The 15345-nt window shown below is 38.9% G+C and overlaps 1 protein-coding gene across 2 annotated transcripts in view; it reads left to right on the top strand.

Annotated features, from left to right (window-relative positions):
* Positions 1-15345, top strand: part of ARHGAP26 (Rho GTPase activating protein 26) — a 247694-nt gene that overhangs the window by 144765 nt on the left and 87584 nt on the right. For both annotated transcript variants that reach the window (XM_032210266.1, XM_032210267.1), the window contains exons 13-14: positions 1343-1408; positions 2268-2342. In XM_032210266.1, the coding sequence (XP_032066157.1) occupies positions 1343-1408; positions 2268-2342 (141 nt within the window). The remainder of the gene's footprint in view (positions 1-1342; positions 1409-2267; positions 2343-15345) is intronic.

Genomic DNA, 15345 nt, shown 5'->3' with positions numbered 1-15345 from the left:
TGATGATGATGACGACACCTTTTGGAAGTCTGCAAAATGAAACGAATAAAAGGAACTGCAATGTATTTGTTTGTTGAGCAATCCCTTTGTGGGGGTTGTAGCTACAATACTAAAAAGAATGAGGACAGCATGGATTTTTTTCACTTCCAAGCCAGTTGGGATATCACAGAACAGCTGCATTTAAAAACCAGTTCCAGGAGAATTATACTGTGGCAAAATAGGATTCTGTAGATATCCCTGCTTCAAGACTGTCCCATGTGACTCTGAGCTTTATTATAACTTTTGTATTTCGATGATGGTTATTTATTTCTGTAATTCTAACCATTTACTAGCAGTCAGTTGGGATGTTTAATAAGCTCTCTTTTTAAAGACTGTGCGAGACCATTAGGTAGCATAGAATGCCAGGAAATAGCAACTGATCTCACCCACGTAGGACCTATAAGCCCCAGTTCAGCAACCTGGAATGATAATGGCAGGGTTTTGAAGATATATTTACCTGGTGGGTGTTTAGTCATTCATTCTCCAGAGAGTGGTAGGATACAATGTCATTTTTGGAATTGAATGCAGCTGTAATCCAGAGAGGTGTTGCACAGCTCTCAGTCTATTGCCTTTACATCTGAACGTGCAGATTGTGACAAAGTCTGCCAGTAAACCCAGGCAGGCATTTTTGTTTTCGATGTGGACACATTGACATCACATAAGAGAAAGAAAAATATAAGTTCCAAACAGAATTATATTGATAACAACTAATGGGGGATTATTTTTTGATCCTTAAAACTATTACATCAGAACAGTGTCAATCACAGTAAGTCAAGACTTTTTGTCAAAATGATGGAAACATGCTCTGCCCCTTGTGCAATTGCATACAACATTAAGAAGTGAATGCAAAAGAGATAGACTTTGTGTTGGGCCTTGAAACTAATCAAGGAGAGAAGCAACTTAGAACTGAGGAGAAATTTCCTGACAGTTAGAACAATTAATCAGTGAAACAGCTTGCCTCCAGAAGTTGTGAATGCTCCAACATTGGAAGTTTTTAAGATGTTGGATAACCGTTTGTATGAAGTGGTGTAGGGTTTCCTTCCTAAAGCAGGGGGTTGGACTAGAAGATCTCCAAGGTACCTTCCAACTCTGTTATTCTACTCTATTCTATTTAATTGGGAGATGCTTGTGTTTTGATCCTAATAGTTCTACCCTGGACAGTAAAAAACTATCTTCAGAAAAGTACTCTGTTTTAGGATGCTTTGATATATTTTTAAAAAGGAAAGAAAAGCAAAATAATGATGTTGCATTTCTATTACGCTATGACTCTTTTCCTTAGTAAATCCTTTTTTTCTCCTTGCAGTGGCCCAGTTGGATAATATGGGTTTCAGCATCGTCAAGAAATGTATCCATGCCGTTGAATCTAGAGGTGATATTTCCAGATAACAGAACTATATTCTATCTATGTAGCAGATGCAAACTTCCACAGCATTCTTTGTTCCCTCAATTGCCATAGATACAATCTTGGGTTTTCATGACCTGGTTTTAAATCAGCATATGTTGCTGATGGGAGCTCATCTTTAAAATATCGAATGAAAGAACTTTTGAGAATTATATTTTCCAAATGTATTGCTTCTTTTTAAGACTCCAAGTAAAAGCTCTATTAGTTTGTTTTCTAATTATCTTTTTCTGATTGTAGTTATTTTAGATCTTTATGAACACAAACCCTGGTTAATAAAAAGAGTTGTTGAGCTTTAGCTTTTATACCTGACAACTACAAGTGTGTATTTGATTCAATGTTAAATAAAAAACCACACCTTAAGAATATTGGGGTCCATTAAAATGATAGGTTAAATATTATTATTCAACTGTATAACCAAACTGGTGATTGTTTTTTTTTTAAACTAAGCTTTTCAAATAATTGAAGCTAAGGTCATTTAACCTCCATGTCTAATTCTTAGAGGCATTTGGCACTGCTGTTTGTGTATATGACCTCTCAGTCCCAACCCCACACCTAAGAACAGATTTTTTACATTCCCTCATTTTTTAAATTATCTCATTATAGTGGGGAGAGTAACTTTTATTAGAAATCACATCTGGGTCTTTAATCTGAAACACAAAAAGAAACGCTATCCGCTTTAATAAGAAACTTGAAAAGTGTGTAGAATGCTGTGAGAGACTTTTAATTAGTGCAGCTCTGTGAGAAACTGCCTTTTTTGTTAAAAAAAAGAAGAAGCATTAAATTACTTTTCAACCATTTATCTAAATTAAATAATTTCACTCCATAGGGATCAACGAACAAGGACTCTACAGAATAGTTGGGGTCAACTCCAGAGTTCAAAAACTATTGAGTATCTTAATGGGTAAGTAGAGCTAAAAAAAACCCAAACATGCTGGTTTTCCCCCCCTGTGCAAATGGTGATGTGAATGTAACCCGAAGAAAAGAGACTTACCACTGTGAATTTAATTATTTTTTTAAAAAAAATCAGCTTGTAATGGAAGATTATCATACAAGATCTTCATTGCACTACACTGAAATACGTAGTGAAAGGAATGCCTATTACAATTTTGTGTTCTTTCTACTTTACAAATTTACCTGGTTTTTTTTTTAGGAAAAATCACTGTTTTGTATTAATATTTATATTCAGGTGGCTAATAATTAAAATGACTTCTGCAGGGGGAAAAACCATTTTTCCCATACAACAAACTAAATACTATTTCAAAATTATAGATGAAAGAGAAGTAAGTACGAAAACACACATTGTAAAGTTTAAATCTGAAATCACTAGGTAGTTCCTGCATTTGATTGAATACCCCCCCCCCACCAAAAGCCCCACCAGGGGAAGACTGGGTCTACATAGGTAGGAATTTTGCCGCATCAGAGTAGAAATTGAAAGTGCCCATTTCTGAGATCACATCAGGTTGCATCTTTGTAGCAATGGGATCTGGAGGGGACCAACTCTGCTCAACCTGATATAATAGAAGAAAGCATTCTGGTGCTATGTAGGTCAGGGAAGGTGACAGTCAGCATCAAGAATTGGAGGTAAACTGCTTAAACTGCAAAGCTATTTAGGTGTCATCGTACATTAGGATTTCACATCACTGGCCAGGCTGCCAGAGTTTGTACAGTTTTCCAACTGCTCTTCAAGAGCAGCGCCATGTAATATGTGTACAAAGTCTCTTGATGCATGGATGATCATAACTGATGTGTAAGATGTAGCTGTGCCAAAGTCATGATTTTTTCCTGCACTTTCCTATCCCAAATTCCTGCTTAACTGTGGTTTCTGTATTTGTGCGTTAAATTTCTCCTACTCTCTTTTAATACTTGCTACAATGTGCAAAGGGCGTTTTTATTGTTTGTTTTTAATTACTCTACTGAGAACTTTTTCTTAGCTTCTCAAGAGCAGATTTTTTTAAGATTGACAGATGGGAATTTCCAGTGCCTTTTAGCTTTGAACCTATGCTACTTTCAAAGTCACTATTCTGACTAAGTGCAAGTTTAAGTGCAAATAATAGGTTCCTATAAGTTTTTCCTAGATAATTAGACCCTAGGTACATTGCAGATATTTATTAATATATTGTAATAATTTATAGCTACCTTTCGGAGGATACAGTTTTTCTAAAGTGCTTTACAATCAAAATACATATTTGTAATTAAAAATACCATGCATATGAAAAAAAACAAAGAAAGGTTCCTTATCATAAGACAAGTGGAAGAAGAGACCTGCTGAGCGTCAGTGAGTCCTTCCTTCCCTCTCCTTCCTTCTATATGAAATAAAAGTAGCAAATATTTAACAGGTATATGTTATTTTACAGCAGCGGTACAATCTATATAAAATAAGTAAAAAAAGAATTTTGCAACAAATTATCAGTGCTGGTAAATTTTTGGCTCTCTTCAATTGTCATTTAATACAGGCATTCCATCAAGTTATTTAAACTGCTATTTATTTAAACTATTCTTCTCACAGTTGGTCATGTTAAGAAATGTGACTTTAAGAACTCCGCCCTCCCTTCCTCTTTTCTTTTCAATTGAAAATTGTAGGGCAGAAACTAGTGTCGGCTGGCGGCTCCCCGGAGGAGGGCCTTCTCTGTGGTTGCTCCGACTCTTTGGAATGAGCTACCCCCAGAGATCCGGACCTTGCCCACTCTCATGGCCTTCCAAAAAGCTGTTAAAACCTGGCTGTTCCGGCAGGCCTGGGGCTGCTGACCTCATTGCTGGGGTCTAGCCCCAATCAGATTGGGTGCATGTGTGATGTTTTTAAATTGTTTTCCTTTATTTTTTATTAATTTCTTTTCTTTTCGCTTTGTAAGCCGCCCGGAGTCCTTCGGGATTGGGCGGCCTATAAATTTACTAAATAAATAAAATAAATAAATAAATAAATAGAGGTACTCTTGCACTGAAGAATAAAACTGAAGAGTAGAAGATTGGAGTTGATAGACAAAATATCAATATATAGTGTTGTTATTTATGGAGAGAAAAGATAGAAATTTAGTTGAAGCATTAAGACTATTTTAAAGAATAAAAAATAAGGCTTGAGAAAATATTTGCAGTTGTTTGGCCATGTTTTGAGGGTAGAGCAGGGGTCTCAGGTGTATCACACACTGGCCACGCCCACCCCATTTTAGTGAAGGGGGGAGTTGCAATACGTCATGACAACATGTCCTCGCGAGTTTGATACCCCTGGGGTAGAGGCAAAGATTGTGATCTGTCAGTACAAAGAAAATGAAGAGACACTGATTATATTGAAGAGAAGGGAGTTGCAGTAATAAATCTCCATGGACATAAAGGTTCTTCTGGTCTTGGGGATGGAAAGGACCCTAAGAATCCCGGTGACTAAGAATGAATAATGAACTGACTAGATGGGGGGGAAAAACATCTTTCTCTAAGACAGTTCTAAGTGCAGCCACCTGTGCTATAATTATTAACTAGTCTGAAAACTGACTACTTGCTTTTCTGTTTACTTCCTAATGATTAAACAGAGCTTGCATAGGACAACCAAGGAATTTATTTGCATAAAACATCAGACAGGAAACCTTTTACTTCCTGACTTTTTCTTAGAATGTTCCCCTTTTCAAATGTTCATTTTCATTCTGATATGATCACTATAATGGGCTACCCCCTTGCATTTTCCCATCTATAGATAGGAACAAGTGTGGTTGGTATTACTGGTTAACATTTGGTTTAAATGGTAACAGGATCAGGTTTCAGGGAAATATTACTGCTTCGTAAAGTGACAAGGGAATGTGGGTACACTTTTATACTTAATTGGAAACACCAGATGCTTGATGTGGCTTGGGCTTGGAGCCTCTGGTAAACCAATTGTTAGATGTGCAACAGCTGCCGGAAAGCCAGTTGCAGAAGTCCTGTTTGATTCAATGAGGTTGAGTTTGATGTTCCTGATATCTCCCACTGAAAAAGGCACAATAATTACCAGTTGAATTGTTTGACGGTACATTTTTCTCTCCCACCTCTGAGTGATAAATAGTAGTATGGCTTATTAACAAGCGTCTTCTTGACTTTAACAAACTATTTTCAGAATTGGGGAGGGGGGGAATCTATAGAACTAAAAGTCTTCTCCAAAATTAGTTTGGGGTTATTCAGAAGCAGCAAAAATTACAAAATCTGCCACTGAGAATTAACATTTACAGGATAATTAAAGATATAATAACAGAGCAGTTGTGAATGGCCAAGTGCCATATTTAGCAACCAGACTTCCTTTCAGCAATGTGATCATATAGCAACTTTCTACAGCTTTTGAACAAATCAAAGAAAAGCAACTGAGAAGTTTTAAAACTGAAGAATAGAAGATTGGAATAGAGCAGGGGTGTCAAACTCACAGCCCTTGGGCTGGAGGCGTCATGCACTGCCCACGCCTGGTTTAGCACAGGGGGAAAAAGTTGTGATACATCACATGATGACGCCATGATGATGCAAGTTTGACACCCCTGGAATAGAGGGACAGCCAGAGAGGGACATAGGGAAAATTATAATAATAAAAACCTGAGGCGCCCAGTGCATGAATAGTAATAACTAGGCTGTTTCTTTCAAGGAAATGGTATTAATGTTATATTTACTATTGTTATATGTTCCAGAGAAGGCAGTCCTGGCCATAGAGATCAAAGGCCTCCAACAATATTGATGACTCTATGAACATCCTAAGTTATGTAGTTGTTCTTTCTGAGGAAGTGCAATCCTATTGCTACAGAGCCGAGGTGGCGCAGTGGTTAAATGCAGCACTGCAGGCTACTTCAGCTGACTGCAGTTCTGCAGTTCAGCTGTTCAAATCTCACCGGCTCAGGGTTGACTCAGCCTTCCATCCTTCCGAGGTGGGTAAAATGAGGACCCGGATTGTTGTTGGGGGCAATATGCTGACTCTGTAAACCGCTTAGAGAGGGCTGAAAGCCCTATGAAGTGGTATATAAGTCTAACTGCTATTGCTATTGCATAGATCAGGGGTAGTCAACCTTTTTATACCTACCGCCCACTTTTGTATCTCTGTTAATAGTAAAATTTTCTAACCGCCCACCGGTTCCACAGTAATGGTGATTTATAAAGTAGGGAAGTAACTTTACTTTATAAAATTTATAAAGCAGAGTTACAACAAACCCCTACCGCCCACCATGAAAGCTGGAACGCCTGCTAGTGGGAGGTAGGGACCAGGTTGACTACCACTGGCATAGATGGATAGATGATGGATGGATGGATGGATGGATGGATGGATGGATAAAATACATTCATTCATTTAGATAGATGAAAATTGAAGGTTCTTGTATCACTTGATAAGAATGCTTCTGGGCACTACATAATTCCCATAATCTTTTTTAGAAAATAAAAATTATGAATGAGTTTCAGGCAATTCTTTCTTTAGAAATGTACCACCAATACACAGAAAATTGCAGGGAAAGCTGGAGGGGAAGGCAAAGAGTATACTTTCTGCTGAATGGATAACAGATGGAAGGTTAATACAACACCTAGACAGACATGTTGCTCTATATGTTATCAAGTGAAAGTATGCCAGGTGTGTCCACTGATCCACAAATTTGCCCATACATGAAATAGGACATTGGACACTGCATTTATACCTGATTGGATCTGGTAGCAGCAAAACAGATTCTCAAACATGAGTTTTTGTGATGAAATGGATATTTCTTGTGCCAACCACATTATTAGAAACAAGTAAATAAAGGAAACCAACCTGATTATTTAGTTGGATTATTTATTAGGTTTTGTGAGAATGATTATGACATATGCATTATGTTTTCTTGAGCAAAGTCAGTTCACGTGGGTTTGGTATATGCAGAACTGCCTAAAGATACATTTAGTGAAACAAAAAGGACATTAGTCAAATGATGGAAATAGGCTGCCAACATTTATACTTAAATGTTAATTTAAGTATAATAAATTAAAACTAATAAGTAAATTAAACTAATATAAATTTATTTAAGTATAAATACATTTATACAAGCTGAATAGTTTATTTTATGTACTTATTTACTGTGCGTAGTTCTCTTATGACTGGTCGCTTAATGACATTTCAAAGTTAAAAGAGGCTCAGGGAAGATTACTTGCAACTCATTCTTAAAGTTATAATTGCCGCACCACTCCCACGGTCACATGATCACGTTTGGGGAACTTGACACGTTTGCACTTACCACTGGTTGTCAAGTTTCCTGCGATCATGTGACCACTATTTGCAATTTTCTTTGCCAACTGAAAGAAGTCAGACGGGGAAGAAAGTCAGTGAGGGAGCCAACAAGGAAGGTTGCACAGTATTGCTATCTGCAGAAAGATTTTTACCTCCTCTCTGCATGATGAGGAGGGGGGAATTCTTGTGTGTGTGGGATGGGTGTGCCTCTTTTCTCCAGCCCAGCACTGAAGTCCTGTTCCCGGCCTACTTAATGACTTGCAATGACTTACATCAGTGTTCCAAGCTCAATTGTGGTTGTAAAGATTATGTGGCTTGTTTGAAGCTATGATTAAAATTAGTTCCAGTTCTTGATGTATCTGGCAAACTATAGTTAATCCAAAGATAGTCTAAAGTTTAGTGGAAACTTCAATCTGGCAATAACTAAAGACAAAGAAAGGGGTGATTCTAATCCTGGCAAAACACTTCGGTTTAGCATAGTTTATTAAAAATTCCAAATTCAGTTAATTGGATTTCAAACTATGTACCATATACATGGAAGAACATATTCTCTACATACAGTGTAGAGTATATAGTAAAGAGGGATGGTATTGCTTAATTTATGAATGTAATTTCCCACAAAACTTCTGGAATTTTAAATAACCTAGTTTTGAAGCTTATCACAATTATGCTTCGCGAAATAGTCATTTGAATCTTGACAATAATCCTTTTGATGTGATCTACATATCTCCCAAATTTTAGCTTTGGGTAGTAACTGTTGCATCAATCATCCCTTTTTTACTCCTGTTTATGTTTTCATGAAAAATTCTTTAAAAAAAAATTATTTCCATTTTCATAACATACACTCACATGTATACTATACATAGCCCGTATCATATAGTATTAAATAATAATTACATCAGTTCCTCTTGTCAACAATGCCCAGAAAAATAAAATAAAATAAAAACCCATTATAGCTCTTCTGCTCTCCATACACCTCATTTCATCAAAAATTCTAATGTAGGCTATTCAACTGTGAGAGCTGGTTTGCTGTTGCAATTAAGATATTAGGTTAGAAACCAAGATACTGTGAGTTCCTGTTCAAAGCCAGCTGGGTAATTTTGGTCTAATCTCTTTCTTTTAGTCCTAGAAAGAAGGTATTAACGAGCTACTTCCAAAAAAAAACATTGCCAAGAAACTGCAGGGCACTTGTCCTGGCAAATATTAGGAATTAAAACTGACTTGAAGGAACACATTTCCTTGGTGATTCAGATGTATGAAGGATTTCCATTAAAGACTATAGAAGTAACTTCTGATAATGTTACTTATGTGTCTTGAGTTTACTTCTGAACCTAGAATGCTATTACTAGTCTAATATTTATTTATTTGTTAGATTCTGTTTTAGAAGGAAAATCATGGATAATGTGGACAATGGTTTTTTTCTTACCTTAGGAAAATCATTTTACATGATTGGATTACACATAAGAACATAAATGTGGAGTCTGGTTGGTAGAGTGGTTTTAATCTTTTACTCCTATACTGGAGAGCCTAAGAAGAAAGGCTTTTAATATGATGCTTTGAGAGAAGACCAGACTAGGAATCCAATGTCATGTAGGTCACTATACTTGTATTGTAAAGCTATAGTAATAGAAACTTGCAAATCTGAAGATGCTTCCAATGTAACTGTTGTTATTAATTGTGAAGTTGTGTCTGAACCATTATGACCCTGTTGCATAGTGATGTGGGAGGGAACACAGGAGCCATGGATAAGCCAGTAGGTGTACTTTATTAGTTACAGAAGAGAGATGACAGCAATTCAAACGGTTCCAACGGTCACCAGAGTATTTATAGGCAGCAATAGCCAATCAGAGTACGCTAGCAACAGCTTCTTCTGTGTCCCAACCAATCAGGGAGCACAGAGCAGTTGCTAGCCCTTTTGAAAATGACAGAACACAAATCATAATATATAACACTCCTTCCCCCCAGCTCAGTTGAAGGGGGGAGTTTTTTATCAACTTTAGCAATTCAAAAATAATGAATACAGTAAAAGAATACGCCCAGAAGCATAGTAGTTTCAACTCCTTTTTCAATTAATTTAGTTTCCCCACTCTCCTTACCCCCCAGTGCATATTCACCATTTTATTTCGTTAATTTATTTATTTTTGTTTTAATAATTTCCCCTCACATTCTTTTTGTTTTAATAATTTCCCCTCACATTCCTTTTGTTTTAATAATTTTCCCTCACATTCCTGCGCATTTATTTTTGTTTTAATAATTTCCCCTCACATTCCTTTTTGTTTTAATTCATTTTCAGCATGTTTCGTAACACTGTATCGATGAAAACCGGCTAGACTGGCAGTAAGAAACAAAGTAGCAAGACGGTTTCAGGAAGGTAGAAGGCTGTTACAATGTAGCCGAATGTGTATTTGAGCTGCGGCTTGGCTCGGAAGGCTTTGACAACTTGTAAAGGCAGTTCTGCAAGCCGGCAGAGGCTTAAATGACTTCAATTCGACCGGTGTGTCACTCTTGAAGCCACGAAACGGAGCGGAGGCAGTAGGTGAGGGCGAGGGCGTAGAGGGCGAGCCGGCAGTGCGGTTTTGAAGAACGGAGGCCGGTGGTGAGGCAGAGTTCGGCTCTCGGCTTCGGCGACGGCTAGTAGAGGCAGCTCTCCTGTAGATTGGCAGGCTGATCTCATGTGTAGGGAGGCGGACTGGCTTTGCAAGCAGGCGGAGTGGCCAGACTACCCAATGACCTCGGGCCCAGACAGTTGGCTAGGAACTGGTTTGGCTGGGCGCATGCTGGCCTCGGTTTCCGCTGTCCACTGCTCGTCCTTGGCACCAGTGCAAGTTGGCATAGACGCCGCGGTGGCCACAGCTGCTGCTGCTGGACAGTAGCCTCGGGTAGCCTCTGGACCTCTGCGTAACAGAGGTGGCTGCGACTGGCTTTTTTCTTGATCCAGGCCCTGTGGGAATTGCTTATCCCACCCTCGTCGCCAGTTGTTGCATAGTGATGTGGGAGGGAACACAGGAGCCATGGATAAGCCAGTAGGTGTACTTTATTAGTTACAGAAGAGAGATGACAGCAATTCAAATGGTTCCAACGGTCACCAGAGTATTTATAGGCAGCAATAGCCAATCAGAGTACGCTAGCAACAGCTTCTTCTGTGTCCCAACCAATCAGGGAGCACAGAGCAGTTGCTAGCCCTTTTGAAAATGACAGAACACAAATCATAATATATAACAGACCCCATGGACAACGTTCCTCCAGGCCTTCCTGTCCTCTACCATCCTCTGGAGTCCATTTAAGCTCACGCCTACCGCTTCAGTGACTCCATCTGACCACCTCATTCTCTGTCGTCCCCTTCTTCTTTTGCCCTCAAACTTTCCCAGCATTAAACTCTTCTCATGTGAGCAATATGCATATATTAAACATTAAACCAAGACTAGGTGCATTGCAAAACTTCTGAATCCAGGTGGGGAATGATGATTTTGAATATGATGAGGATGAGAAAAAGAGACATTTATTTGATACGATGTTTTATATCGAAAGCACCTAGACATGATGAAAAGTAGATGAAAAAACCAAAGCATTATCAACTTAATGATGATGCTTCAGTCCCCCCACCTTTCCAAATAAACAGGATACTTGGGGTCAGAAAAATAGGAATCCCAGAACACTTCATTGTCCTCATAAGAAAGTTATGCATGGACAGAAAGCCACTATGTACGTATATGAAGCAGACTGATTCCAGGCTGACAAAAGAGTGAGATAAAGCTGTGTACTTTCTTCTTATTTATTCAGTCTTTCTGCTGATATATATATTAAGGCTGTGATGGTGAACCGGTGGCACACATGCCACAGGTCTGCTGTTTTTCATCTGCCACTGTTCCTCTTTGGAAATTTGGCCTTTCTTGGTGAGGTCATTGAGAGTTCTCAATGTTGTCTAGTTTTCCATATTGGATTAGTATTCACTGGGATGTAAGTTTCTTTGTCTACTAATTCTTTCACATTTTGTATATATTAAGATCTATATTCAGCCTTTGTTTGCTGGTAGGGTGATAATAGTCTGGTCATTTTTTAGCCTTTTTTAAAGGCTACTTTGTCCTCGGCTTCAAACAGCCCATCCGAAATACCACCCCAAAAAACACCAAGACCACTCCCACAAACACTGATGAGGCAAGCCACTAAAATGTAAAATGAGAGCAAACATCACTCCTTACTAGCACTGATGATGTTGCCTAGTTTGAGTAATGAAACGTTTACAACCAAACAACCAAGCTTAGAGAGCACCAAGCTCATTTCAACTGGACCTAACAATTATTCTCCTCTATAAGAACGAAGATTTTCTTTTGGCTAAGGTATTTCTGAAAGAGCATAGGTAAAATTCATTAAACATGAAAGTTGGACTTTAATTGGAAGTGGAAAATCTCTCCAAATGTGTATTCTAGGTTTTCTAGGAAGTCCATCATTTTTCTAAGCCAACCCTCTGTTTCTAATAGTGAGTGGCCTGACGCTTCTCAGAGGCTAAGCAAGGCACATAATAAGTCATCCTGTTGATTGACTCTAACATCTGGTAAAAATTTAGAGCATCACATGAACAATATTATGGCTTTCAGCCAATTGAACTCATTGGCTTCCTGTCCCACAAACTTGCAACAGGATAGTTGTGCCATGCTTGAGAAAAGAAAAGAAAAAGCACACATTTTCTCCTTATGTTGAAATTATCTCCATATATGGCATAGCCAAAATGCTCCACTGGAATGAAGGTAATCTTAACAGGTTGTTAAGGAGGCAGAAGGGAATAATAGATCTTGGTAGAAAAGTCTGTTCTACTACTTTTTCTCTGTAGTTGAATCATTTAGCAGCCTCTTATATTGAATACTATTCTTTTTAAGCTTAACATTTATTCATGTAGCAACATGGAGGATTTATTTATTTTTACAAAAAAAGAATACAGAGTTGAAGCAGAAAGACCAGCAACTGAGAGTAAAAAACATCTTTTGGGCAGTTTTTTTAAAAGATGAAAAAGCAGTACATCTTATTGCAATTTTATAACACCAAAATTTATAGGGCATTTCTCCTATTAAAGCCAGTAATCTGGCCTTGAAGATGCTGTAAAGGTAAAGGTAAAAAGGTAAAGGTTCCCCTCATACATATGTGCTAGTCGTTCTTGACTCGGGGGGGGGGGGATGCTTATCTCAGTTTCAAAGCCAAAGAGCCAGCGCTGTCCGAAGACTTCTCCGTGGTCATGTGGCTGGCATGACTACATGCCGAAGGCACACAGAACACTGTTATCTTCCCACCAAAGATGGTTCCTATTCTTCTACTTTCATTTTTACATGCTTTCGAACTGCTAGGTTGGCAGAAGCTGAAACAAGTAACGGGAGCTCACTCTATTACGTGGTGCTAGGAATTCGAACCACCGAACTGACGATCTTCTGATCAACAAGCTCAGCGTCTTAGCCACTGAGCCACCACGTCCCCGAAGATGCTGTAAATGTATTTATAAATATGAATACAAATAACTCAGAAATGAAACATGTGAAAGTTTGTAGTGGTAGACACATTTTATCTTCTTTTCCTTAAACAAAAACAAATCAAAACAGGAAACAAGGGTGTATTTAAAGAGAAGAATGTGGGGTTTTGTGGAGGGAAGAGATAGGCACTTGGAAGCATAACCTGTGCAAGGAATTCTAGAGCTCAGTGCATATCCAGTTAAAGGGATGGAAAGGAAAAATTTCTGCTTGAAAACCTGGAGAACTATTGCCAGTCAGATTAGATTGTTTTACAGTAGATGTATTTTGTGTTTTCTTTAAGGCTAGTGGCCCTTGTTTTTCTTTTAAATTTGTTTAACTTGGAAATGCAGGCTCTCGTAAACACTAGATGAGCAAATCATGTGATCTGGTAAGTCAATATGTTTTATGCCTGCACTGTTTGTGAATGAGTGTGTATGTTGGCAGTATAAGGGAGCATGGATAAGAGAGGATTAATTTGTTTTCCAAGAGGCTAGCAGAATAACCTGGTGCTTCGGCCATTGGGGAAATCCATTCCAAGAGATACTGTAGTGACTGCGAGGGGTTTTTCTGAAAGCACATGGTTTAGAAGGCCTCCTGAATAAGGCAAGGATATGGAACTGAGCCTATTAAAAAAAAGGTTGGGTGCCATAAATAGCTCTGCTGCCCAGCTGTTTTTTAAGCAATTTGTCTATAATTTGATACGACTGCATTGTATGAATGAAAAGCTGACACAAGCAAAGTCCAAATGGCCAGCCTGAAAGATGTGGTTCAGGGAATAGGGAACAGAGAACAGATTTTACAGCTTCTTCCTCTTGGCTCCTCAGCTGCATACCACTGTTTCAAATTGTTTGGGGTTTATGAGCTGAAGTTATACCGAAATTTGGATTGTTCAGGGAAAGCTAACATTTCAACCAAATTTGTTCACATGAATGGTTGGAAGAGCTAATGTGATTTTGGAGCGCAGTACGAAATAATGGTTGATATTTAAAAGAAAAAACTCCAGGGACAAATGGAGAAAACCGAAAGACCACAGAATGCAAGGACATGAAAAGACAAAGAGAAAAGATAAAGATAAATTAGATATAGATAAGCCATTAGCTGCCCAGTTCATCCTAGCTTTTGGATGAACATTGTTCAAAACCAGACAAGTAGTTGCTTAACTTATATATTTACCTTTACTTGCCACAACCTCTTACCCACAGAGCTCATTCAGCACTAAAAACATTTCCCCCCCTGAGACATACCTAGTAATGATTAGCAAAGATAAAGTAATTTGGCTGCAATCTCCCTTAATCCTGAACTTTGCTTAGCAGGCCTCCTGAGGCTCTCTTTGCAGATGTTTCTGTTTTGCAAGCCAATGGGAACCTCATGAACAGAATTGCCTTGCCTTCCAGCAACAAATGTCAGTCTGGCCTGAACCCTCATCTGGCAAAAGGTTTGTGGAGTTGTGAGCTTAAGGCCCACTGAGTAAAACAGCTCAGTGGATAATTTGCCGAGCAAAAGGCCCATTATACAGCAGGGTGTAAACTTCGTTTTCTCTCCCACAATCCAAACAAAATGCAGCCAATGTACGAACGGCTGAACTTTCTGTGTGTGCCTGTGTGTTGAGACAGATTTAATTTTTGTGTGTGTGTGTTAACAGGGCTGTTTCTAGCATGGTGCAACCCTGGGCAAGCATACAAGTGTACATGCCAGAAATGATTCATCTGCAAACTGTTTCACATAGTTTTGACACAGTGCAGATATGCTACTTATTATTAGCAGAATGTCTCTCACTCTGACAGGCAAGGGTGTCGGCAGAGAGATGGCTTGTATTTCACACTCCCAGGGATTCCCTGCCAGTGGAAGCTGAGCTACCAAATGTGAAGGGTGGTGGAGCAAAGCTTTGCTCCTCCCGCAGTGTAGTTCTCGGGTGCAGGGTGGCACATTTCCCTCTTTAAGGGTGACTGCCAGACATGACCAAATGGAGGAAGAGATAAAGGTCAGGAACTGAACTGCCCCTGCTAATGTGAGCGCTTGAACTGAGTAGCAGGTTTTGCTGCTTCTCAGATTAACTGCCAAGGACCACCTGCTAATCATGACTATCAGCTTTCTGTGGCTGTGGGACTTCCAGGCATCCAACTCCTGTCTTCACCTCAGAGATCTACTCTGCATTTTCTTTTCTTCCTCACTTCTTCATCCTGCCAGAGGATGGCAGAAACTGGTTCTATGTGGTTTGCTATGCA

This window comes from Thamnophis elegans, chromosome 2 (assembly GCF_009769535.1).
Source record: "Thamnophis elegans isolate rThaEle1 chromosome 2, rThaEle1.pri, whole genome shotgun sequence".
Taxonomy (NCBI): domain Eukaryota; kingdom Metazoa; phylum Chordata; class Lepidosauria; order Squamata; family Colubridae; genus Thamnophis; species Thamnophis elegans.
Note: the sequence above shows the minus strand (reverse complement) of the source record. Positions and strands in the feature narration are given on the sequence as shown.